The 26888-nt window shown below is 42.9% G+C and overlaps 2 protein-coding genes across 3 annotated transcripts; one reads left to right on the top strand and one right to left on the bottom strand.

The window, feature by feature from the left end:
- The first annotated feature begins 525 nt into the window (after positions 1 to 525).
- On the top strand, positions 526 to 9654 carry LOC129818114 (set1/Ash2 histone methyltransferase complex subunit ASH2-like). 2 transcript variants are annotated; one of them, XM_055873697.1, is made up of 17 exons: positions 526 to 615; positions 1542 to 1608; positions 1697 to 1842; positions 2025 to 2113; positions 2222 to 2316; positions 2511 to 2606; positions 2743 to 2838; positions 2917 to 2992; positions 3206 to 3223; positions 3818 to 3920; positions 5120 to 5337; positions 5475 to 5642; positions 5732 to 5925; positions 6029 to 6121; positions 6305 to 6403; positions 6582 to 6641; positions 8275 to 9654. In XM_055873697.1, the coding sequence occupies exons 1-17, from the start codon at positions 557 to 559 to the stop codon at positions 8380 to 8382; spliced, it is 1785 nt and encodes a 594-aa protein (XP_055729672.1). In that variant the 5' UTR covers positions 526 to 556; the 3' UTR covers positions 8383 to 9654. The 2 variants fall into 2 exon arrangements, with proteins under 2 accessions (XP_055729672.1, XP_055729673.1); XM_055873698.1 differs by lacking the exon at positions 3206 to 3223.
- A 2-nt stretch (positions 9655 to 9656) lies between these two features.
- LOC129818115 (G protein-coupled receptor kinase 5-like) lies at positions 9657 to 23504 on the bottom strand. Its single transcript, XM_055873699.1, has 16 exons — positions 23085 to 23504; positions 20284 to 20373; positions 20058 to 20170; positions 19486 to 19563; positions 19202 to 19299; positions 18999 to 19091; positions 18830 to 18893; positions 18221 to 18361; positions 16685 to 16875; positions 16413 to 16450; positions 11953 to 12042; positions 11464 to 11672; positions 11162 to 11299; positions 10450 to 10587; positions 10138 to 10269; positions 9657 to 9981 (listed from the first exon to the last, which is right to left on the bottom strand). Exons 1-16 carry the CDS (start codon positions 23134 to 23136, stop codon positions 9901 to 9903), a joined length of 1746 nt encoding a protein of 581 aa, XP_055729674.1. The 5' UTR covers positions 23137 to 23504; the 3' UTR covers positions 9657 to 9900.
- Positions 23505 to 26888: the final 3384 nt, after the last annotated feature.

Raw genomic sequence — 26888 nt, forward strand, 5'->3', positions numbered from 1 at the left:
CTCATTGTTGTTGGTGATCAGGCCTACCACTGTTGTGTCGTCTGCAAACTTAATGACGGTGTTGGAGTCATGCCTGGCCATGCAGTCGTGGGTGAACAGGGAGTACAGGAGGGGACTGAGCACGCACCCCTGAGGGGCTCCAGTGATGGTGGTAATAGAGGTGTTATAGACATGTTTAACCACACATTAGGAGGCGGGTTGTCTGTGGTCATAAATGTAAGCCTATTTGTGTTCAAACAAAAAATAGCTATTTCATTTATAGATGCAGATTTTGACTCAAAATATATGTACTACAATAATGCAATAGTGTTGATTATTTATTTATGAGGACCATCCTAGTAGTTGTAGGGACGTCCCAATGATAGCCCAGAAGCGTGACACAACTTCATAGAAGTTAACAAGTAATTGTGACTGATCTAGGCTCATATTTCACCTACCTCAATACATGTACAATGCTTACATCCGAAAATAAACCGACCCTAGATCAGCGCTGTGCGTCGAACGTCACGTAACACCAAAACGTCTCGCGAGATGTCATATTTTATTGATTTGAAACATGGCGTCGGAAGGAGAAGCGGGCAGTGCTTCTGTTGTTGAACCAGAGACCGGGGACGGGTAAGTCTCCGTTAAAACGGTGAAAGACCAGGGTTTTGCTTCATAATATATGTTTGTTGGTAGACAACCAGATCAATATTCATAAATATTGCAATTACAGCTAGCTAGCTTACCCTCAACAAACTAGCCCGCTTACGTTAGCCAACTGAAGCTAACGTTAGCTGGTTAGCAAGCTAACTTAGATGTCTCATTCAAATGCCTTCCCAACTTGTAAGCTAACTTGTAATCAACTAGTTAAAGTATCAAGGTACAGGTTGATTTCCTTGTTCAATATCTGCTTCTAAATACATTTCTAGCATGAATCCTGCAGAACCTAGCTAGCAAACCAAGGGAAAATAGCTACCTAGTTAGCTCTGGTCCGAGATGTTACGTGCGGCGTGCAGATGGATGCTTAGTTAAGCAGTAGAAACAATAACAAAGCGACTTCGCCGCACCTGTTAGGTAAAAAGCTGAGAAATGTAACCACCGAAATTCATAGACCGAACTATGGATGCAAGCACTGACACTCCATGGTATCAAGATTATAATTTTAACCATTTTAACCAATTTTAACCGAACATTTGGGTAAAAAAGCTTGTGTTTTTGATTCTGAAGGGTTACAACAATTGAGCTAAGCTCATGAGGCATCTTTCTCCATCACTATTGTTACTTACAAAAGGAAACATCTCCCTTGAGTGCTGACAAACTTTTCTCTGTGTACATAAACGGTCATGTATCCAAAATATGAAATAAATGACCTTTGAGCACTTTGTTTACCGCCAGACTAGCTCTGGTCTATATAAGCGCAGTCCCGACGCATGCTGATGGTCCACAGCTAGTCTTAAATATAAGAATATGAAGGTTAATGGCAGATCAGTTATCCCAGCTGTCACCATAGCGTGTAGCTAACCAGTTAATGTTCATGTCATATCTTTGTTTACTTTCAGTGATGCTGGATTTGGGGACTTGACAGGCAACCTGGAGACTGAGTCATCGAATGGCAAAGAGGCCATGGTACTACACCTCTAATACAGCAGTTCTCTGGGCATCTCTTTTCACCGACAGTAGCAATAATGAACCCTTTTTCCTGTGTTCCCCTCAGGATCCGGGTAGTGAGGGTTTGGAGGCAGCTGACACCCAGACAGGTTCTGGTGACGAGGAGAGCGGCAGGCACCAGGGAGAGGTGGAGCTGCAGTGTGCTCTCTGTATGAAGTGGTTCACCGCCGACACCTTCAGCATCGACACTGCGTAAGCTTGTTAGACCTTGAATTATCCACCTTGAGCTTGAATAACTAGGTAGCTACTGGTTGACATAAAACATTTCAGGATCAAGGTTTTTGATTAGTCTCTCTCTCTCTCTCTCTCTCTCTCTCTCTCTCTCTCTCTCTCTCTCTCTCTCTCTTTCTCTCTCTCTTTCTCCCTCTCTCCAGGACGTGTCTGCCTTTCATGACCAACTATGTTTTCCATTGTAACGTGTGTCATCACAGCGGCAACACCTACTTCCTCCGGAAACAAGCCAGTAGGTGTTCTCATTCAGCTGATACACGTCTGTGTGTGTGAGAGTTTGGTGATTATTGATGGTCTGTTATTGATTGATGTACTGATTGAGTGTCGCTGTGTGTTTCAGACCTGAAGGAGATGTGTCTGACTGCTCTGGCTAACCTCACATGGAGCTCCAGGACTCAGGAGGAACACCCCAAGACTATGTTCTCCAAAGACAAGGTCAGTCCTTTCAATAGTCCCAACATAGAACCCACAGCGATACACTTTGAGAAGCGAATTTGTGATCTTTGGAAATGCTTGATTTTACATGTCATGTCAAGATATTACACACAGTTTGCATATGTTTTTCATATGCTTAAAACACTGGATATGTGAATGTAATATTCTCCTGTACACTCTCTTTTTCCTTGCAGGACATCATCCCATTCATTGATAAGTACTGGGAGTGTATGACCACCCGACAGAGACCTGGAAAACTTACATGGCCCAACAACCTAGTCAAGACCATGGTGAGTATGAGAGCAACCATTGACTTACACAGATGCACCAAACTACACACATCACACTAAACCTTCACTATTACACCATTGGAAAAAGTAGCTGGACTTTCATTTAGAAACAGATCCTGACTTTTCTGTGTTTCAGAGTAAAGAGCGGGATGTGTTCCTGGTGAAGGAGCACCCAGACCCAGGCAGTAAGGACCCAGAAGAGGACTACCCCAAGTTTGGCCTGCTGGACCAGGTAGGAAAACACATCACACATAACACACACACACACACACAACAGTGATGCTGACAGTTGGTTGATTTTTAATCTCAGGACCTGGGCAACATTGGACCGTCTTACGACAACCAGAAACAGACCACCGCTGCTCCCACTCCTGGAGGGCTCAACGGTAAACTCTAAACACATCAACACACACTGTCACACACCAACACACTTGCTCAACACATTCTCACTAAACACGCAACACATGTCACACACACACACACATACTGTTTTTCATGGAATTAGTTATCAATGTGTCACAGAGCATAATACCACACTGAAGAAGCCCTAAGAAGTTCTCATGTTATAAATGCTATATACATGCTGTGTTGCGTTCCAGGTGGACCTTCTTTCTCAGGTGAATATGATGTGGTGTTTTGGTATCTGCTCTGAGCCCTGTGTTTCGTGCAATCGTAACTCTCCAGGTAGAATTTGCCCATAGGCACAGATCTAGGATCAGCTTAGCCTCCCCATTCCTTACCCAAACAATTTAGGGGCAAAATGCAGTCTGACCTTTTGATCAGCATATTCAGGCAACCTCATCCTGCTCCAATCGTAACCTCATCCCTCACCTGCTCACCGCTTATGTTGGTGCCCTGAAGCGTTTACCCTTTTGATCTGGCTTTTGATTGGTGGACTGATTGAATGATATCATTTCCTCTGGCTTTCTGTTCCTGAGTTCCCGGGCTTCATTCCAATACTCTGGAACAGCCTCCTCCTTCCTTTTCTTGCCCAGTGGTGAGTGGTAAAGGAAAGACAGAAGGAGGCTGTTATTGTTGGGACACAGCCACGGTGTGAATTAATCCCTTTGCTTCCTCTGTGTGTCTGCATTTCTCCTTTTAATATGTGGTGTCCCTCCCTGCTCAATCCACGCTTGTACCTCCTGGGTGACTTTTTGATAGTGCTGAAAGTGTGTGTGTTCTATAGTGTAACCTGTGTGTGTTGTGTGAAGGTGGTCTGGCCCCTGGCCCAGGTAAAGGTAGAGGAGCCAAGCGTAAGCAGCAGCAGCAGCAACAGGAGGGAGCCACAGCTGGAGCAGCTAAGAGAACACGCAGGTACAACACAGATGTCCTTAGTGTTCTCATAGATCTGAACTTGTTTTTGTAACCTTTATTTTAACAGTGAAGACATATTGAGACCTAGGTCTCTTTTACAAATGCGCCCTTTATATACAATGTAAATATACACATCATACCCAAACTAATATATATATATATATATATATATATTACACACACACACACACTACCGTTCAAAAAAACAGCAGATTTTATGGAATATCTACATTTATCAGCAACCATCACTCCTGTGTTCCAATGGCACGTTGTGTTAGTTTATCATTTTTTTTTTTTATCAGTTAGTTTATCAAGTTGATCATTTTAAAAGGCTAATTGATCATTAAAAAAACTTTTGCAATTATGTTAGCACAGCTGAAAACTGTTGTTCTGATTTAAAGAAGCAATAAAACTAGCCTTTTTTTTAGACTAGTTGAGTATCTGGGGCCTTGTAAACAAAAAGGGAGTGATGTAGAGATCTACGGGTCTTTAGCGAAGTCCAGCCAACCTTTTGATACAGGATGCAGTGATGAGTATCAGAACTGTCACATGTAACAAAACGAAGGGCACTATGGTAGATGGCATCCAAAGAGTAGTTGCAGCTGCACTTTGATAAATAATGTCACCGGAATCAAGAACAGATAAAAAGGTTCATTTAATAATCTGCTTCCTACTGCTTAGAGAAAGTCACAATCTGTTTCTGTAGAAAAAGCCAACTTTAAATCTTAGCTTTTTAACCAGCTCATCTATATGTCTTCTAAACGTCAAATCCACATCAATCCAAACGCCTAAGTATTTATATGCAGGAACACGTTATATTGGAGAATCATCTAATGCACAGGTGTCAAACTCATTCCACGCAGGGCCGAGTGTCTGCGGGTTTTCGCTCCTCCCTTGTACTTGATTGATGAATTAACATCACTAATTAGTTAGGAACTCCCCACACCTGGTTGTCTAGGGCTTTATTGAAAGGAAAAACCAAAAACCTGCAGACACTATGCCCTCCGTGGAATGAGTTTGACACCCCTGATCTAATGAGTGAACATGTAGTTAATCTGAAACATTCTTACAAGAGTTATCGGATGTATGATAATATGCCATCAATGTGACTCTCTCTGTCCTCTACTTCTCCTTCCCTCACACTTTCTGTCCATAATGTGCACTAACTCACTCCAATTTTCCTTTCTCTCCCTCTGTAGTGACCCTCTGTTCTCGGCCCAGCGTCTTCCTCCCCATGGCTACCCTCTGGAGCACCCCTTCAACAAAGATGGCTACCGCTACATCCTAGCAGAGCCAGACCCTCACGCCCCCGACCCAGAGAAACTAGAGCTGGACTGCTGGGCTGGCAAACCCATCCCTGGAGACCTCTACAGAGCCTGTCTCTACGAGAGAGTATTGCTAGCCCTGCACGACAGAGGTACACACAGGAAATCCTGTAGTGGATATGAGCTTCTCGTGATTAGCCTTACCCAGTAATGTCTATTGTCACATTCTCTGAGAATTCTGTTTGTTTGCGGGGCGTCTTTGTGCGTGTGTGTGTATATATGTCTGCAGCCCCACAGCTGAAGATCTCAGATGACCGTCTGACAGTGACAGGGGAGAAGGGTTACTCCATGGTCAGAGCCTCCCACGGTGTCAGGAAAGGATCTTGGTACTTTGAGGTCTCCATCGATGAGATGCCCCCGGACACCGCAGCCAGACTGGGCTGGTCTCAGCCTCTGGGTTAGTACAGCGCAGACACACACACACGAATACGCAAACGAGCATACACACATGGAGACAGGATATGTAATAACCTGTGTGTGTTGTAGGTAACCTGCAGGCCCCTCTGGGCTATGATAAGTTCAGCTACTCATGGCGTAGTAAGAAGGGGACACGGTTCCACCAGTCTGTAGGGAAACACTACTCCTCAGGCTACGGACAGGGAGACACTCTGGGCTTCTTCATAGAACTACCAGACGGCACTGAGACAGCCAAGGCACTGCCGGACACTTACAAGGACAAGGTAGGTTTTCTATTTTTATTAATGATTAACTGAGAATAGCAGACATCCACTCTCTGTTGTAGTTATGAGACTTGACATCTCATCCCTGTGTGTGCTTTTTCAGGCGCTGATTAAGTTTAAGAGCTACCTGTACTTTGAGGAGAAGGACTATGTGGACAAGGCAGAGAAGAGCCTGAAGACTGTTACCCCCAGCAGGGTGAGGCTCCAGCATAGAACTACAACCAATAGATCAGAAATTCACATTCAAAGCAATGGCGATTATCTCAGAATGCACTGCCAATTTCTTATGATTCCCATTGGTTGTCCTTATCAAATACATTAACATAATATGTATAGGATTGGCATTTCCATTTGCTGATACTACTGTTCTCTTCTCCAGATGCTGTTCTATAAGAATGGGGTTAACCTGGGTTTGGCCTATGAAAACCTGTTTGAGGGGCTCTACTTCCCTGCCATATCTCTCTACCGGGGCTGTACGGTTAGTATTGTGTGTGACTATTAGAAGGGTTATATTTTCCTTCCATCTCCCTCCACAGCACTGTAAGTAATACAATGTCCCAGAGGTTTATGGTGTTGTGATATATAGCAGTATCTACTCCAAGGATGCCCACTTCCTTTTTAATCACGTTGTGATGATTATCCCTCTTTTCTCCCAGGTTTCAGTTAACTTTGGACCACTTTTCAAACACCCTCCAAAAGACATCAAGTACCAGCCAGTGAGTACACAAACACATATACAGTGCATTCAGAAGTCCTTGACTTTTTCCATATTTTTTTGTCACTTGCCTACACACAATACCCCATAGTGTTAAAGTGAAATAGTTTTTCATTTTTAATTTTTTTTTTGCAAATGAATTAAAAATGAAAAGCTGAAATGTCTTGAGTCAATAAGTATTCAACCCCTTTGTTATGGCAAGCGTAAATAAGTTCAGGAGTAAAAATGTGCTTAACAATTTGCATAATAAATTGCATGGACTTATAATGGTGTTTAACATGATAATGTTAAATTCTGTTTTTAATGGTGTTTAACCTCATCTCTGCACCTCACATACAATTATCTGTAAGGACCCTCAGTCGAGCAGTGAATTTCAAACACAGATTCAACCACAAAGACCAGGGAGGTGTTCCAATGCCTCTAAAGAAGGGTACCTATTGGTAGAGTGGTAAAACAAAAAGCAGACACTGAATATCCCTTTGAGCATGCTGAAGTTATTAATTACACTTTAGATGGTGTATCAATACACCCAGTCACTACAAAGATACAGGCATCCTTCCTGACTTAGTTGCTGGAGAGGAAGGAAACCACTCAAGGATTACACCATAAGGTCAATGGTGACTGTAAAACATTTACAGAGTTTAATGGCTGTGATATGAGATAACTGAGGATGGATCAACAACATTGTAGTTACTTCACAATACTAACCTAATTGACAGAGTGAAAAGAAGGAAGTCTGTACAGAATACAAATATTCTAAAACATGCACCCTGTTTGCAACAAGGCACTAAAGTAATAATGTACTGCAAAAACATGTGGCAAAGCAATGAACCTTTTGTCCTGAATACAAAGTGTTATGCTTTGTGGAAATCCAATACAGCACATTACTGAGTACCATTCTCCATATTTTCAAGCATAGTGCTGCATCATGCTATGGGTATGCTTGTAATCGTTAAGGACTGGGGAGTTTTTCTGAATAAAAAAAATACATGGAATAGAGCTAAGCACAGGCAAAATCCTAGAGGAAAACCTGGTTCAGTCTGCTTTCCATCAGACACTGGGAAAATAATTCACCTTTCAGCAGGACAATAAGCTAAAACACAAGGCCAAATCTACACTGGAGTTGCTTACCAAGAAGACAAGAAGAATGCTCCTGAGTGGACAAGTTAGTTTTGACTTAAATCTATGGTAACAACCAATTTGACAGAGCTTGAAGAATTTTAGAAATAATAATGGACAAATGTTGCACAATCCAGGTGTGGAAAACTCTTATTAAGAGACTTACCCAGAAAGACTCACAGCTGGAATCGCTGCCAAAGGTGCTTCTACAAAGTATTGAGTGGGGGGTGTGAATACTTATGTAAATGGTTTCTGTATTTAATTTAAAATACAGTTGTAAACATTTCTAAAAACATGTTTTCACTTTGTCATTTTGGGGTATTGTGTGTAGATTAGAGAAAAACAAATCAAATCCATTTTGAATTCAGGCTGTAATAAGTCAAGGTCTATGAATATTTCCTGAAAGCACTGTACATATACTTTATTTGTATTTGATTAGACAAGCAATCGAAATACTGTAGTTTTGATGTCACTGAGGTTGTAGGTTTTATTGATTGGTGTGTTTGTGTCCCCAGATGAGTGATATGGGCTGGGGAGCGGTGATCGAACATACACTGGCTGACATGTTGTATCACGTAGAGACGGACGTGGACGGACGACGTAGCCCTCCCTGGGAAGGATAAACACACACCTCCAGAGATCAACACACACACACACACAAACAGACGGCCACCTGGGTGTTTGGACAGGCATGGAGTCCATTCCATCATTTATAGGTGGGTTGATGTCAACCTGAATATGAACACTTTGCACTCTCTCTGTGGAGTCCCTTAAACATCATTGTCATTGGTAACTTAAATAAACTGTACCCTTCTATTGAACAAGATGTGTGTGATCTAAAATGAGACTTGTGTTGACAGTGAACTTGTTTGTCTGAACAACTCATTTTGGTGTATGAAGCACTTTAGGTGTTCCAGCACTATAAAATCATGTATGGACAAGTTTCAAATTCATTATCTAGTTTTGTCGAACACCTCAGATATTCTTAGTTACAGATATTATTTCTTCAAGCATATGAACATATTCTGTTTTTGTCCGTTACCTGCCAGCTGGTCTCAAGCTAGGTTTCCATACTATTGGCCACAGATCTTCATGCAAATATGATAAAATCTGCAACAAATTGACTGGTTGCGAATTAGCCTGCGTGACGACGTAGTGCACATGAAAATAACTTCTGCGGTTAAATTCCTATGTACCGAATAAAAAAACAAGTTAAATGGGTTTTCATTGCATTTTCAACTCTACTGATGGTTTTGTCACAGAACAAATTGTGTTATGTAGTGAATGTGCCCATTTCAAGTATTGGCATGTGCGCTCTAGTCAGCAGCTCGCACATACAGTGTGGGTATAGTCTACATGTGAGATTATTTTTAATTTGTCAAATGGCATGCCTCAATTATCATGTCACTAGAATAAGACCCTCGATATGTATTGGAAAGGAGCATCAATCTTATCACCTTCCACTTTCACCACCCTGTGAAGTTCACCATAATTAATTTCATTTGTAGCCTAATAAACTTCATTCTTTCCCGGGTCGTAGTGTGAGGACCACACACGTCATCACGTGACTCCCAAATTTACTTCGATATGATGGTTATTATATCAATATTTGCCCATAAAAGCATTTCCACCGCCATTACTCGCATAGTTCAGACACAAAAAATATCCAACCTTGTCTAATGTATTTTGTTTTGTTGATATTTGTCAAGTTTACCAACACATTTGCTGTTTCCATCAGGCTTGATGTGACATTTTTTACCCAACATACTTTACGAGCATAAAAAGGTTGGATAGAAACCTGGTTACAGGTGTGAAATATTAACGTTTGGTCTTGTTTTAACAATTTACTTTTGTTTTACATTCATGCTGGTTTTAATAAAGTAAAGATTTGTAAAGATTTGTTTTCAAGGTTTTTATACTAAGGTTACATAAACACACGGGTACAAAATCAGAACAATGTGTCTTAGCTGAGGTTCCCTCTGATCTGACTCATGCAGAAATAAGATGACCACCTCTGGATGATAGTACGGGGTGGTCTCTTTGGCCTGAGCTGGTGAATGATAGATGGAATGGCCCAGTCACTCTAACGTCTGTTTCAGGTTTGGCTTTATTCCATTGGCTGTAGTGCTGTGCACCCACCACTAGATTGTAGTGCTGAGCAGGCTAGCTGATTCCATGGTGCTGCTGTCTGACTTGTGTTTCCTGCTGCCTGACTCTGAATGCTGCAAGCACAACAAAACAGACAATCATTATCTATTAATTGTACTCTACACCAGGTAAACTGAGTGAGAGAATGTTCTCATTTACAACGACAGTTTCAGTGGAGAGAGGGGTTGAGTGAGCCATTAGGAAGCCCAACCAACAAGTGTGTGTCCTACATGTCTGCGGAAGATGCGGTCCATCAGGCTGCGTTTGAGGCTCGCAGCGGTCTGGGTCCAGTCCAGGTCAGGGGGTCTGGAACCCTGAGGCCCGAACACATTCAGTTCCTTGAAACAACCCATCTCTATCATCTATGAGAGAGGAGCGAGGGAGGAGGAGAACGAGGGTAAGGAGTTAGTCATCTCAATTAGCCTATGACCATACCTAACCTCAAATTGCTACCAATATGATTACATTTAATTGAAATATGTGCAATGTATTTGAATTTAACAGAAGTAAATCAAATGTAATAATCTGCATGTTGTGTTGACCTCTGTCTGCCAGGGTATGGCCACAGAGCCTGTGTTAAACTTGATGTAGAAGTCGTTGTCTGCCCTCTCCAAAATGACTCCTTTTACTGTGGAGAACTCATCAATGTCCTGAACATCCTGGCAGTACACTGCTCTGGGCTGGAGAGAGTGAAGTGGGGTGGAAAGATGGAGAGCACAGAGGGAGGGAGACGTATTCTTACTACAACATCTAGTATCGCATATTATATCATTTTAATTGTAGTTTTACAGATTATTTAGTCTGTCTACCACATACTATAGCGGTTAAAATTAGCAAGCGGTGCCGATGCACCAAATCTGGAACAAACAGGACCCTGAACATCTTCTACCACCAAGACATAAGACTGTTAAATAGTTAACCAAATAGCTAACTGGACTATCCATAGTTGCACTAACTATTTTGACTCATCACATACACTGTGGCTACTGCTTATTATCTATCCTGCTGCATAGTCACTTTACCCCTACCTATATGTACATTTCTACCTCGTACCCCTCCACATCGACTCGGTACTGGTACCCTGTGTATATAGCCAAGTTATCGTTACTTATTGTGTATTTATTCCTTGTTATTATTTTATATATTTTTCTCTGCATTGTTGGGAAGGGCCCGTAAGTCAGCATTTCACTGTTATTCTACACCTGTTTACAAAGTATGTGAAAAATAACATTTGATTTGAGTTAGGGTATTTACATCGGGTTTGAAGGGTGGCTCAATGACTCCGGCCTCCAGCCTCCTGAAGTTGATGGTTCTGAAAAAGGGATGGGACTTAACCCCATACACCCCACTCCCCTGACACCCCAGCCTATGTCTCGGGTCTTTATTCAACAGCTGAGAGCGCGAGAGATGGAAAAAGAAGGATAAGAGAGAGAGTGAAGGAAAGAGAGAAGAGAGAAAGAGGGGGAGACGAGAGAACATCCATGCAGTTACAATGTAGAACAGAATTTGCTCGTTGACTGGTTTCATGTCAAATCAGAGTAAAACTGTAATCTTACCAAGCGACAGAAGTCTTTCGTCTCGTTGCTAAATATCTTTCCGTACTCCTCCTCCTCCTCCTGTATCCTTCTCTCCATCTCCTTTCCCATCAATCGCTCCCCTTTTCTCTTGAATGGGGATCGTCCTGCCGTCATTTCGTACACAAGGCAGCCCAGGCCCCACCAATCAGGGCTCATCCCGTAGTAGTCGTGGCCAATCACCTCTGGAGCTGAGGGGAAGGAGGGGTTTGGAAATGTTGGTTCACTGTTGTTGCTCCCAAATTATATATCCAATGAGGCTCGGTGATACTACAACATCTGGAGGTAAACTGTGATGTAATTTTTTAAAATCATGATAGCAAACACGTTGCAACATTTTGACCACCGTGGATATTTGGCATCTAAAAAGTGTGCAAGTATTCTCATGATCTTTCATACACCCTGCATCTGTGTATTCTGCTAGATATGAGTAGACCACCTGAAAGTGTACAGTAGGTTAGAGCCACGTACCCATGTAGCCCAGGGTGCCCACCCTGCCTCGTACCAGATTCCCCTCAGATAGCGTCACCGCCAGGCCCAGGTCTGAGATACGGATGTGCCCTGGGACGGGTTGAGAGGGGTGGGGGATCAGTGGAACCATTAGTTCATACAGCAAAGGGTAGCAACAAATTTTCAAGAGATTTTCACTCGTGGAAAATGTCACGTAATAGATTGATGAAAATCCCTGTCATGGTAAATCTCTCACGGAACACAAATAAAGTACATGAGGAGAAGGAGGGTTCTGGCACATGACGTGACAGTGGCAGTGTGTACTGATGTGTTTGTGTGTGTCAGTGGAGGCTCCTCAGAGGATGAAGGGGAGGAGCATCCTCCTCAGTGAATTTCATAAAAATAGTAAAACATTAAAAAAGTTATCCTTTTTAGATAAAACTATACTAAATATATTCATGTCACCAAATAATTAAAACACACTGTTTTGCAATGAAGGTCTACAGTAGCCTCAACAGCACTCTGCAGTGTAGCTGGAGGACAGCTAGCTTCCGTCCTCTTCTGGGTACATTGACTTCAATACAAAACTTAGGAGGCTCATGGGTCTCACCCCCTTCTATAGACTTACACAGTAATTATGACATCTTCTGGAAGACATTCTCCAGCCTATCGGAGCTCTTGCAGCATGAATTGTGTCGTGGAAAATTGCAAGATTATGTTATAATGCTTGTAATGCATAATATGTTTATGTGATATACGTGTCTATTATAATGTATTTCTTTGGACTCTAGTGTTGGCAGTTGCACTTTTCCCTCAGCTGGGGCTCAGTCTCTTGCGGCCCAGAGAGGGGAGAGGTCAGGCTTGTCTTTTACATATCCCTGGTGCTATGCAGAATATCAGAAAGGGAAGAGGACAGGATGGAACATTGCCTTCATATGTGAATGTATCTGTTAAACCATGTGAAGGGATGGTGTGATTAAGGGGGAACCAATTACTTGTCTGTGCGCAAGTCACTCCCTCCTTTGGCATTGGGGGAGGTGTATGGCAGTGTCTGGAACCATTGTATGTCCTCTCTGATGCACTTATCCTGGGATAGTGTATGATATAGAGGCTCACTCCCCTCAGTGAGCTTGTCCAGGAGTGGGGTCAAGAGGGGGTTTACTTGAGATGGGGGTATCTAGAGTTGACAATTGATTTATGCCATTGGATGAGAGGGTGTTTTTGTGCTATGAAGTAGCAGGAACGGGATTAGAACCATGTCTTAGGGACCAAACTGAACGATAATTTATAGCGAATGCTATCTGGCTATGGGATACTCCTCACTCAAGTAAAAGTCTTTCTTTGTGAACTGTTCCTAAGATCTGTGGTTCGTCATGTAGGTTGAGAGGGGTGTATCTTGGCTATAAAAGATCATTGTACTTTGTGTTGTCACTTTCAATGGTTCATTAGAAATGGCGCATAATTGAAAGTCATTGCTAATGCAAAGCTCTTATTATTATTAAAAATGTAGTTTAAGTATAACTCTGACTGGTGTGTGAAGTTTGTTTCTCCTCATTTGGTAATACAGAAATTAGCCACCACAACTGACATGTCTACCCAATTAAAGGATCAGAGAATGAATCTAGTAGTGAAAGCATAAGCTACAGCTAGCTAGCACTGCAGTGCATAAAATGTGGTGAGTAGTTGACTCAAAGAGAAAGATAATTAATTTCTTCAAAAATGAAGGAGAAGCAAGAGAGAAATCGAGAGAGAGCTATATTTCGTAATTTTTCACTTTCACATAGCTATTTAGCTAACAAATGCAGCTAGCTAGCTAGTTAAGCCTACTCAAACACCCGGCTCAAACAGAGGGATGCTATGTTAGCTAGCTGGCTATGAATATCCAACACAACACTGGAACTCTTCCAATTCAAGGTAAGCTTTTGGTTTTACTAATTTATTGCCACCAGGCCTCGCCAGTGTAACTGATAAAGTGCTTATTGAACTGCTTACTGACTGTACACTGTAACGTTACTACATGATTGTAGCGGGTTTACTAACACCTTCGTTCTATTAGCTATGTTGACTATGACATTAGTTTAGCTAATATGGTGACAACAATGCAGGCTGTGTGTAGCGATTATGATATGGTTTGGCTTGGAAAAGTTTTTTCGCCTGGTAACATACAGCTGATGTGTTGTGCATTGAATTCCACAAGCGAAGGGAAAAGGTGAGAGGAGGAGAGTGCATAGATGCGAGAAGGAATACAACGTGGCTGCTATGAAAGTGAACTGTTTTTACATGTGATCAGGGATGTATTCATTGTGTGTATTCAATTCTTAAACAGAAGCAAATGGAACGAAACAGGGATAAACATAACTAAATCTGTCCAATAAAAACTCTCGTTTGCAACTGTTGGACTAATGATTACACTCTATACTAATGATTACACTCTTGCCTGCAACTAGAGTGCAAGAGTGTGCAAGGCGGTATTGAATCTGTCACCTCAAATTTTTCTCTCGATCTGACCACACCTACGTTGTAAACTTTCATTCATAGGCTAGGTCATAGCAAACTCATGATGTGTATAGGGAAAAAAATCTTTCTCATCTTAAATGGCACCGACCGCCACTGGTGTGTATGTGTGTATCATGTGAGATCGTTACTAGTTACAGTTGTATGCTTGGTATTGTCTACATGTGGTTCCAAGTTTCCAAACACGCTGCCAAGCTTGGAACAGGTAACAATAAGATTATCTAAAAATAGACTAGACCTGGTTGTCACACAGTGTATATTCACTTCCAGATAGACCAACCGCCCATGTTTGTGATTGGGAGAAAATCTCATCTTAAATTTCATCACCAGGATATCCTGCTTAGGGAAACTACAGTGCCTTCAGAAAGTATTCACACCCATTGACATTTTCCACATTTTGCCTGAATTTAAAATAGATTACATTTAGATTTTGTGTGACTGATCTACTGTACACAGAGTACCCCATACTGTCAAATAGAAAAGCTGACATCTCTTCAGTCGATAAGTAATCAAACCTTTTGGTCTAGTTGCAACCAGGTCTTGTTGCCAGAGAGCAAGGAAACCGCTCAGGGATTTCACCATTGTGACTGTAAAACATTTACAGAGTTTAATGGCTATGATAAGAGAAAACTGAGGATGGATCAACAACATTGTAGTTACTCCACAATACATTTTTAACCTTTATTTAACTAGGCAAGTCAGTTAAGAACAAATTCTTATTTACAATGATGGCCTACCCCGGCCAAATCCAGACAACGCTGGGCCAATTGTGCACCACCCTATGGGACTCCCAATCACAGCCAGATGTGATGCAGCCTGGATTCAAACCAGGGACACCTCTTGCATTGAGATGCAGTGCCTTAGACCACTGCGCCACTCGGGAGCTAACATAAATGACAGAGTGAAAAGAAGTAAGCCTGTACAGAATATACAAAATATTCCAAAACATGCATCCTGTTTGCAATAAGACACTAAAGTAATGCTGCAAAAAATGTGGCAAAGAAATTAACTTATTGTCCTGAATACAAAGCGTTATGTTTTGGGCAAATCCAACACAACACATCACTGAGTACCACTCTTCATATTTTCAAGCATGGTGGTGGCTGCATCATTTTATGGGTATGCTTGTCATCGGAAAGGACTTGGGAGTTTTTGGTTTTCTTTTTATAAAAAGAAAGGAATAGTTCAGTCTGATGGGAGACATATACATTGGAGTTGCTTACCAAGACGGCATTGAATGTTCCTGAGTGGCTTAGTTACAGTTTTGACATAAATCGTCTTGAAAATCTATGGCAAGATTTGAAAATGGCTGTCTAGCAATGATCAACTTGACAAAGCTTGAATAATTTTTAAAAGAATAATTGGCAAATATTGCACAATCCAGGTGTGCAAAGCCCTTAGAGACTTACCCAGAAAGACACACAGCCATAATTGCTCCCAAAGGTGATTGTAGCATGTATTGACTCAGGGGGTTGAATACTTATATAATCAAGTGTTTTATTTACCATGAATAAACGGGGATGGCAGGTAGCCTAGGTAGCCTAGCCGAGTGTTGGGCCAGTAACCAAAAGGTTGCTAGATCAAATCCCTGAGCTAACAAAGTAAAAAACTGTCGTTCTACCCCTGAACAAGGCCCCACTGTTCCTAGGCTGTCATTGAAAATAAGGATTTGTTCTTAACTGACTTGCCTAGCTAAATAAATGTTAAATAATAACAAAATACCATGAATAAAAATATCAGAAATCTACATTTTCTTTCACTTTGACATTGTATTCTGTGTGGACGGTTGACAATTAAATCCATTTTAATCCCACTTTGTAACGCAACAAAATGTGGAAAACATCCAGGGGTGTGAATACTTTCTAAAGGTACTATAGATTCTACATGGCTAGAATGTGAAGAGTTAGGAAGAATGATATGGGTCTGAAGCACATGTATTGATTGCGATATCATTAAAGTGTGCCTACCGTTGTCATCCAGAAGGATGTTCTCTGGTTTTAGATCCCTGAAACAAAAAACAAAGAACAGAAATCAGTACAATGCCTTTTCAATGTCACATTAATCCATTTTAGCATACTCCATGAGACTTCTCCACCCTTTTCCAGAAGTGTGCAAAAAGTGTGCAAACACTTTCTCGCATGGATTTAACAATGGAGGAAACTCCCTCCAGCCAATGCTTACACCGATCCTACGCTTTTAAAAAGGATGTAGAATCAGGATGGAGTCAGTGTCTACTGACCTGTAGACAATGTTCATCTGGTGGAGGTGGTGGAGACCACAGCAGACCTCAGCAGCATAGAACTGAACCCTGTCCTGCTCCAGGCCTAAAGTACCCATGTTATAGATGTGGAAACGCAAGTCTCCTCCGTTCATTATGGTCAGCACCAGACAGAGAGACTGTTTGGTTTCATATGCATACGCCAGACTGACCTAGAGAGAGAAATAAAGACAGAGCGTTAGAGGAAGAGAGGACACAGAGAGACAGAGATAGAATGAAAGAAAAGGAGGGAGAGAGAGAAGAGAATGGAGAGTGAGAAGAGGATGAAGAGAGAGAGAAGATGAAGGAGAGAAAGAGAAGAGGATGGAGAGGGAGAAGAGGATGGAGAGCGAGAGAGAGAAGAGGATGGAGAGAGGGAGACGAGGATGGAGAGAGAGAGAGAGAAGAGGGTGAAGAGAGAGAGAAGAGGAAGGAGAGAAAGAGAAGAGGATGGAGGGAGAGAGAGAATAGGATGGAGAGAGAGAGAAGAGGATGGAGAGAGGGAGAAGGGGATGGATAGAGAGAGAAGAGGAAGGAGAGAGGGAGAAGAGGACGGAGAGAGAGAGAAGAGGATGGAGAGAGAGAGAGAAGAGGAAGGAGAGAAAGAGAAGCAGATGGAGAGAGAGTGAAGGGGGGAGAGAAAGAGAAGAGGAAGAAGAGAAAGGAGGAGGGAGAGAGAGAGAGAAGAGGATGGAGAGAGAGAAGAGGATGGAGAGAGAGAAGAGGAGAGAGAGAAGAGGATGAGAGAGAGGAGGGAGAGAGAGGAGAAGAGGATGGAGAGAGAGAGAAGAGGATGGAGAGAAAGGAGGAGGGAGAGAGAAGAGAAGAGGATGGAGAGAGAGAAGAGGATGGAGAGAGAGAGAAGAGGAGGGAGAGAGAGAAATGGAAGACGTGAGAGGAGGAGGGAGAGAGAGAAGAGGATGAGAGAGAGAAGAGGATGGAGAGAGAGAGAAGAGGATGGAGAGAGAGAAGATGATGGAGAGAGAGAGAAGAGGATGGAGAGAGAGTGAAGGGGGGAGAGAAAGAGAAGAGGAAGAAGAGAAAGGAGGAGGGAGAGAGAGAGAGAAGAGGATGGAGAGAGAGAAGAGGATGGAGAGAGAGAAGAGGAGAGAGAGAAGAGGATGAGAGAGAGGAGGAGGGAGAGAGAGAGAAGAGGATGGAGAGAAAGGAGGAGGGAGAGAGAAGAGAAGAGGATGGAGAGAGAGAGAAGAGGAGGGAGAGAGAAATGTAAGACGTGTGAGGAGGAGGGAGAGAGAGAAGAGGATGAGAGAGAGAAGAGGATGGAGAGAGAGAAGATGATGGAGAGAGAGAGAAGAGGATGGAGAGAGAGTGAAGAGGAGGGAGAGAGAGAGAAGAGGATGGAGAGAGAGTGAAGAGGAGGGAGAGAGAGAGAAGAGGAAGAAGAGAGAGGAGGAGGGAGAGAGAGAGAGAGAAGAGGATAGAGAGAGAGAGAGAAGAGGATGGAGAGAGAGAGAAGAGGATGGAGAGAGAGAAGAGGATGTAGAGAGAGAGTCCTACCACAAATCTGCTGTTAAGTGTCTCTAGTATCTGTTTCTCATTGAGGGCCATGGCCTCTCCTCTCCCCTTCTTCACGTGAGTCTTCTCCAGCTTCTTACACGCATACATCTTCCCAGAGGCACGTGCCTGGAATGCCCACACCTGGGGGAGAGGGGAGGGAGGAAGGGAGAAAAGGATAGAGAGAGGGGGAGAATGTATGAGACAAATCCTCACTATCACATTTGTTGTTACACATGTGTATCTGAAGTTAGAGTTGGGTCAATGTTTTCTGATTTGAGATTTTTCTAAGAAAAATTGTGAAAACATGTTTGTCTGTTCACTCTTGAGGAAAAAGGTGCTATCTAGAACCTAAATTGTCTCATCGGCTGTCTCTATAGGATAACCCTTCAAAGAAACATTTTTTGGTTCCAGGTAAAACCTTTTTTGGTTAAATGAGGAACCGTTATCACAGAGGGTTCTACATGGAACCCCAAAGGGTTCTACATGAAACCAAAAAGGTTTCTACCTCGAACCAAAAAGGGTCCACCTATAAGGACAGCCGAATATGGGGATAGCCGAAGAACCCTTTTGGAACCCTTTTTTCTAAGAGTGCAGGGAAAGCAGCCTTACCTCCCCGAAGCCTCCCTTGCCAAGCATCCTGTACTGTCTGAAGATGTGTTTGGTAACAGGCTGTCTGGGGGGAGAGAAATACACAGAGTGACTGGTGTCAAGCATTTGTGGTCATGTCTCACTTAGTTTGATTATTCAGTCAAACGCACACATGTCCATATGCACTGACCTCTCTACCATCTTCCACTGCAGGAAACGGTCAAAGTACATGCTCTGCTGGTACTGAAGGAAGGGGTCACCGCTCAGGTACTCATGGAGGTCACTGTAAAAACACAGTAAGAGGAGGTGAATTCCCAGCACACACAGCCCCTCACAGATATGGGAGGGAAGGGAAGGGTGGAGGAAATTGGGGTAAAGGTCAGAGAGACTCACACTGTGCAGTCAATGAAGATGTCTCTACTGTGCTGCTCCTCCAGACTCTCCCTACACCTCTCACCATAGCACTCTACTACCTGTACACACTCAGATGACTGGCAAGACAACATACACATTTACAATTAACTTGCAAAAATCTCAAGTGAGAAATCAACTTTTATTGTGTGTGTGTGTGTGTGTGTGTGTGTGTGTGTGTGTGTGTGTGTGTGTGTGTGTGTGTGTGTGTGTGTGTGTGTGTGTGTGTGTGCGTGAGAGAGAGAGAGAGTGTTTAAAGACGGTACCTGTCTACTGAGGAACCTGTTAATGATTTGCATGCCAAAACTCCTCTTCTCCTCATCTGACTTCACCTCATACTCCCCCTGTAGAAATTCAAACATTTATGGACTTATAATTATTGTTTTCTCAACATGAATGATGACATTTTGATGGTCCCTGTCCTTGTCTATTATCTGCCACTGATTGGTATTTTTTTGTATTTTATTAGGATTTCTGGATCATTCTTCATGAATGAATGACCCAGGTCACTAACCTTCAGCAAGGCATCGGCCCAGGCCAATGAGGAAATACAGAGAGTTATGAATAACAGAGTTATTTTTAACCCAGCAGACATAACTTATTTTTTTTATTACAGTAACATACCATTTCTAAGAATGTTATCATACTAGAATTCTTTCCTGGCTGTGTGCCCAAAACACACACACACCCTTCAGAAATATGACATCACTTTGCTGTGACACCGGTCTGTCAGCAGAGCGTACTGTAAAATCTGCTTGCAGAATTATATCTGATCATTTCCCACAATATGGACCATACCACCTCCTCCATAGTGAATAAGGCCTATAGTGGATCATACCATTTCGTCCAATAGGGAGTTGCAGTGCCGCAGCTCAGGTTTGCTCTGACAGAAGAGACGGAATAGTTGTCTGCCGATAGGCTGCTTCACACACAGACTGTAGTAGTCTCGCTCTGAAACACACACATTGCACATATAAAACATGCATGCACAGACATACAAACACAAACTCTCACACACACTAAAGCACACACACACATACATACACACACACGCACACACTGACCGAGGGTGTTTGCCAGCTCCATACACTGGCTGATGTGAGGGAAGCGCAGCATGTCTTTCCATTTCCAACTCTTGCCTTTTTTCCCTCCACCTAGAGAGAGATGGAACAGGGGAGAGAAGGGTGAAAGAAGGAGGTAAGAAATGGCGGCAGGTAGCACAGCGGTGAAGAGCATTAGGCCAGTAACTGAAAAGACGCTGGTTCGAATTCCCAAGCCAACAAGGTGAAGAGTCTGTTGACGTACACTTGTGCAACGCACTTAACCCCAATTCTTCCGTTAAGAGCATCTGCTAAAATGGGGAAGGAAAAATAGTATGATAAATTTGATATTACAGCTGAACTGTCATTCATTTACTGTTTTTCATACCCAAAAGCATGTGAGCTCATTCAACTCTTTGGTTATGTGTTGTATGTAATATGTTAAAATGGGGCCTCAGAAAGAAAACAAAGAAGTAAAAACTATCAGCAGTAAGAACAAACATATCCAACTGGACCCATTCATCCTTGTAGTTACAACCTTATAACCTAAAGGTCTTTCCTCTGTTTACCTGTTCACCTCAACATACCGAAAAAAGACTACAATCAGTCTGTCAACAACAGCCTTTGTTCCTGTGTGTGTGTGTGTGTGTGTGTAGTCGTTCCTCGTCAGTCAGGTTCCAGCCCTGGCATCCATCCACTCCAAAGAGAAATCTATAAATAGGTATGGAGCAGGAACAAACCTGTGGGACCACATAGCACTGCGATCCACACACACACAAACACTCACACTCACACACACACACACACACACACACACTCACACTCACACACACACACACACACACACACACACACACACACACACACACACACACACACACACACACACACACACACACACACACACACACACACACACACACAGTGCAGCTGATCCTGCCTACAGGTGTCACCTACTGATGATGATATTCACAGAACCTGGGAAGGAGTCCAACCTGTTGGTTATGGTTTGTGACCTCACTCTTCCCACACACATACAACCCTGAGCCTGTCACCTTGCTACCTTTCATACAGGTGTATTGAGCCTGTCACCCTGCTACCTGTCATACAGGTGTATTGAGCCTGTCATATTGCTACCTTTCATACAGGTGTATCGAGCCTGTCACCCTGCTACCTGTCATACAGGTGTATTGAGCCTGTCACCCTGCTACCTTTCATACAGGTGTATTGAGCCTGTCACCTTGCTACCTTTCATACAGGTGTATTGAGCCTGTCACCTTGCTACCTTTCATACAGGTGTATTGAGCCTGCCACCAGATATTTGTTCAGCTCACCAAAACACATATTGTGTGTGTGTTTTCCTGTGGCACATACAATATGAGTGTACTTGGGCACCTGCTCCACAGCAACCACCCAAAGGATTGATTTCTCCTGTAGCCTGTAACAAAATGTGTTGCATCTTAATATACAGTGTGTGTGGCTACTACTTTGTTATTTAGCAAGGTTTCACCCATGACCCATAAAATACAGACAGGACATCTATTAGTAGAGACATCTGTCTTTCTACCTGCTTTCGAGAGAGATTGGGGTTGTTTAACAATGACAGAAAGCTAATTTATTACATCCTGCTTCTAAAGAATGTGATGTGACGAATCCCCTACCACGTCATTAAATTTCAAGGAATGAAGTGTGTGTGTGTGTGTGTGTGTGTGTGTGTGTGTGTGTGTGTGTGTGTGCGTGTGTCTGTGTGTGTGTGTGTGTGTGTGTGTGTGTGTGTGTGTGTGTGTGTGTGTGTGTGTGTGTGTGTGTGTGAGAAAAATAAACTTGAGGAAGTAGTACTGTATAAAATCCCTGCTAGTTAATTCTAAGTGTCAATCAGTCCACTTTTGTTTGTGATCAAATCTTTATAAAAAAATATATTGTTGGGGGGCACATGCACAACACACACATTCATATAATTTAATAGTTTGTTTGCATCACAGAGCCAAAAAGTATCAATACATTCAGTATATAAAGAAAAATGAACCAAAAAAAGAAGGGAGCCTCCATCCCCAACTCCCCAATCAACCAGTCCTCTTTTATCATACATCCTTTCCTCATTCCTTCACCACATACATTGTTCCTCAGAAGGAAGCAATTTTCTCTGGGACCCATAATCCTACTCACTCACTCACTCACTCACTCACTCACTCACTCACTCACTCACTCACTCACTCACTCACTGACTCTCACATCCCTGTAGGTTATGTACAACAGTCGGGTTATGTAAGTCCTTTGTGGTACATGTCTTTCTGCAATAGTTGCAATTACATTTGACATACTATGGGACATTTTGAAATGAACCTTTGTGACATATTCATAAGACTGGCAATAAGGTTAAGAATTACAAGGGTGCACTGCAATCTCACCCATAGCAGGGCATCACCTGTCATGTTAAAATGTAGCCTACTGCAACCTACCCTACTCGTCTGTGACACCACAGCACTGTAACAGAGGGCAACACAAACTGGAATAATATTGAGCTCTGAACACACCACTACTCGATCAAGGTGCAAACAGGCTACCTCTAATTTGTCTTTTTATGTTTTTCTAAACTTCTTCAACTAACTATACGACACATCAATCATTACTGATTTCGCTGGTTAAAGATACAACTAATAAATAAAGACAGACATGATGACAAGTGGCAAACAGAAAATGTACATTTCCTGAAGGAAATGTGTGTGCTTGCAAAAAAAAAGTATTGTATGGTGAAATATGAGGTAATAGGCTAGTATTTACTGCAGCGTTCATTTTTACTGCACCTATATAGGTGTATTTCTTACCTCCCCTGGCTCTGATGAGTGCGCTGTTCGCCACCATACTATCTATCTCCATTGCTGCAGAGGGATGTGGACCATACAACAACAACAAAAATCACAACTGGAACAACTTTCGTTTTTCTCTCCTTTTCCTTATTCAAACAATCCGTCTACAAATACAGGTTTAACCATCCCCCAGAAGATGTACAGTCTGGTTCTCTTTCTCAAGCCAAGATTCCATAAAAAAATGAAAGTGTTAGTTAACAAAATACTGAACATGTAAAAACGAAGTAACCTACTCTAAATATAAGGTTGTTTAAAAAGTGCGATAAAGTTTGCGTCACTAATCCGCGGAGAGGGAGTGTTAGAAACGGAATGTTATTGGCAACATATTTGACTACACTAAACTGAAAAACTGAGTAGGCGTAGATATGCTTATCTAAAATCTTCACATATAGTCATTGTGTAAAATAGAACAAGCACGTCCTCTGCTGGTGATATATAAAACTACAGCACTGTCAGCGTGCCCACTGTTTTGTCCCTTGAAGTTTTCCGTCAGTTTCGTTGTCAACGGATGACTCAACACTATACACGCCAGCTACTACAGCGACTGAAATGACTGCAACACTTAAGAGTTAAGTTTCAGAGTGGGTGGCAAGTTAGACCTAAATATTTCTAAACTAAAAGCATTGTATTTGGGACAAATCATTCACTAAACCCTAAACCTCAAATAAATATTGTAATGAATAATGTGAAAATGTAACAAGTTGAGGTGACTAAACTGCTTGAGTAACCGGTCATGGTCAAAACATATTGATACAGTGGTTAAAATGGGGAGAAGTTTTTCCATAATAAAGCTCTGCTCTGCCTTCTTAACAGTACTATCAACAAGGCAGGTTTTTATTTATTTATTGTTATTTATTTGATTAACAACACACAAGGCAGGTCCTACAGGACCTAACTACTGTTCAGTCGTGTGGTCACGTGCCACAAAGAGGGACTTAGGAAAATGTGTGAAAGGCATTGACATGTTGAATGCACGGAGCTGTCTGTTTGAACTACTGGCACACAGCTCAGAAACCCATGCATACCCCACAAGCTCTCCCTCGCCCTCCATTTGGTAAATTCAACCACAACTCTATCCTCCTGATTCCTGCTTACAAGCAACAATTAAAGCAGAAAGCACCAGTGACTCGGTCTATAAAAAAGTGGTCAGATGAAGCAGATGCTAAACTACAGGACTGTTTTGTTATCACAGACTGGAACATGTTCCGGGATTCTTCCGGTGGCATTGAGGAGTACACCACATCAGTCACTGGCTTTATCAATAAGTGCACGTCGTCCCCACAGTGACTGTACGTACATATCCCAACCAGAAGCCATGGATTACAGGCAACATTCACACTGAGCTAAAGGGTAGAGCTGCCGCTTTCAAGGTGCGGGATTCTAACCTGGAAGCTTACAAGAAATCCTGCTATGCCCTGCGACGAAACATCAAACAGGCAAGCGTCAATACAGGGCTAAGATTGAATCATACTAAACCGGCTCCGACGCTCGTCTTATGTGGCAGGGCTTGCAAACTATTACAGACTACAAAGGGAAGCACAGCCACGAGCTGCCCAGTGACACGAGCCTACCAGATGAGATAAATCACTTCTATGCTCGCTTCGAGGCAAGCAACACTGAGGCATGCATGAGAGCATCAGCTGTTCCGGGCAACTGTGTGATCACGCTCTCCGTAGCCGACGTGAGTAAGACCTTTAAACAGGTCAACATACACAAGGCTGCAGGGCCAGACAGATTACCAGGACGTGTGCTCCGGGCATGTGCTGACCAACTGACTGGTGTCTTCACTGACATTTTCAACATGTCCCGGATTGAGTCTGTAATACCAACATGTTTCAAGCAGATCACCAGATCGTCCCTGTGCCCAAGAACACAAAGGCAACCTGCCTAAATGACTACAGACCCGTAGCGCTCACGTCCGTAGCCATGAAGTGCTTTGAAAGGCTGGTAATGGCTCACATCAACACCATTATCCCAGAAACCCTAGACCCACTCCAATTTGCATACCGCCCAAACAGATCCACAGATGATGCAATCTCTATTGCATTCCACACTGCCCGTTTCCACCTGGACAAAAGGAACACTTATGTGAGAATGCTATTACTTGACTACAGCTCAGTGTTCAACACCATAGTACCCTCAAAGCTCATCACTAAGCTAAGGATCCTGGGACTAAACACCTCCCTCGGCAACTGGATCCTAGACTTCCTGACGGGCCGGCCCCAGGTGGGGAGGGTAGGTAGCAACACATCTGCCACGCTGATCCTCAACACTGTGGCCCCCCAGGGGTGCGTGCTCAGTCCCCTCCTGTACTTACGGTTCATCCACTACTGCATGGCCAGGCATGACTCCAACACCATCATTAAGTTTGCAGACAACACACCAGTGGTAGGCCTGATCACCGACAACAACGAGACAGCCTATAGGGAGGAGGTCAGAGACCTGGCCGGGTGGTGCCAGAATAACAACCTATCCCTCAACGTAACCAAGAAATTAGGTAGATGATTGTGAACTCCTGGAAACGGAGAACCTAGCACGCCCCCATTCTCATCGACGGGGCTGTAGTGGAGCAGGTTGAGAGCTTCAAGTTCCTTGGTGTCAACATCACCAACAAACTAGAATGGTACAAACACACCAAGACGGTCGTGAAGCGGGCACGACAAAGCCTATTCCCCCTCAGGAAACTAAAAAGATTTGGCACGGGTCCTGAGATCCTCAAAAGGTTCTACAGCTGCAACATCGAGAGCATCCTGACTGGTTGCATCACTGCCTGGTACGGCAATTGCTCGGCCTCCGACCGCAAGGCACTACAGAGGCTAGTGCGTACGGCCCAGTACATCACTGGGGGCTAAGCTGCCTGCCATCCAGGACCTCTACACCAGGCGGTGTCAGAGGAAGGCCCTAGAAATTGTCAAAGACCCCAGCCACCCCAGTCATAGACTGTTCTCTCTACTATCGCATGGCAAGCGGTACCGGAGTGTCTTGAGTCAGTAAGTATTCAACCCCTTTGTTATGGCAAGCCTAAATAAATTCAGGAGTAAAAATGTGCTTAACAAGTCACATAAGTTGCATGAACTCACTCTGTGTGCAATAATAGTGTTTAATAGTATTTATAAATGACTACCTCATCTCTGTACCGCACACATACAATTATCTGTAAGAACCCTCAGTCGAGCAGTGAATTCAAACACAGATTCAACCACAAAGACCAGGGAGGTGTTCCAATGCCTCTAAAGAAGGGCACCTATTGGTAGAGTGGTAAAATAAAAAGCAGACACTGAATATCCCTTTGAGGATGCTGGAGTTATAAATTACACTTTGGATGGTGTATCAATACACCCAGTCACTACAAAGATACAGGCATCCTTCCTGACTCAGTTGCTGGAGAGGAAGGAAACCACTCAAGGATTACACCATGAGGTCAATGGTGACTGTAAAACATTTACAGAGTTTAATGGCTGTGATAGGAGATAACTGAGGATGGATCAACAACATTGCAGTTACTCCACAATACTAACCTAAATGACAGAGTGAAAAGAAGGAAGCCTGTACAGAATACAAATATTCTAAAACATGCACCCTGTTTGCAACAAGGCACTAAAGTAGTACTGCTAAAAATGTGGCAAAGCAATTCACTTTTTGTCCTCAATACAAAGTGTTATGTTTGGGGCAAATCCAATACAAAACATTACTGAGTACCACTTTGCATATTTTTACTCATAGTGGTGGCTGCATCATGTTATTGGTATGCTTGTAATCGTT

Source organism: Salvelinus fontinalis, chromosome 21 (assembly GCF_029448725.1).
Source record: "Salvelinus fontinalis isolate EN_2023a chromosome 21, ASM2944872v1, whole genome shotgun sequence".
Taxonomy (NCBI): Eukaryota; Metazoa; Chordata; class Actinopteri; order Salmoniformes; family Salmonidae; genus Salvelinus; species Salvelinus fontinalis.

What these genes read in the sequence shown, in the direction of transcription:
- LOC129818114 (XM_055873697.1), top strand. Translation starts at nt 557, where the DNA reads ATGGCGTCGGAAGGAGAAGCGGGCAGTGCTTCTGTTGTTGAACCAGAG. An exon ending in CTTCCTCCGGAAACAAGCCA is followed by an intron (nt 2,114 to 2,221) that starts GTAGGTGTTCTC and finishes TGTGTGTTTCAG; the next exon opens with ACCTGAAGGAGATGTGTCTG. An exon ending in AGTTTGGCCTGCTGGACCAG is followed by an intron (nt 2,839 to 2,916) that starts GTAGGAAAACAC and finishes TTTTAATCTCAG; the next exon opens with GACCTGGGCAACATTGGACC.
- LOC129818115 (XM_055873699.1), bottom strand. Translation starts at nt 23,136, where the DNA reads ATGGAGATAGATAGTATGGTGGCGAACAGCGCACTCATCAGAGCCAGG. An exon ending in ATCTTCATTGACTGCACAGT is followed by an intron (nt 19,092 to 19,201) that starts GTGAGTCTCTCT and finishes GTGTTTTTACAG; the next exon opens with TGACCTCCATGAGTACCTGA. An exon ending in CAGTGGAAGATGGTAGAGAG is followed by an intron (nt 18,894 to 18,998) that starts GTCAGTGCATAT and finishes CTCTCCCCCCAG; the next exon opens with ACAGCCTGTTACCAAACACA.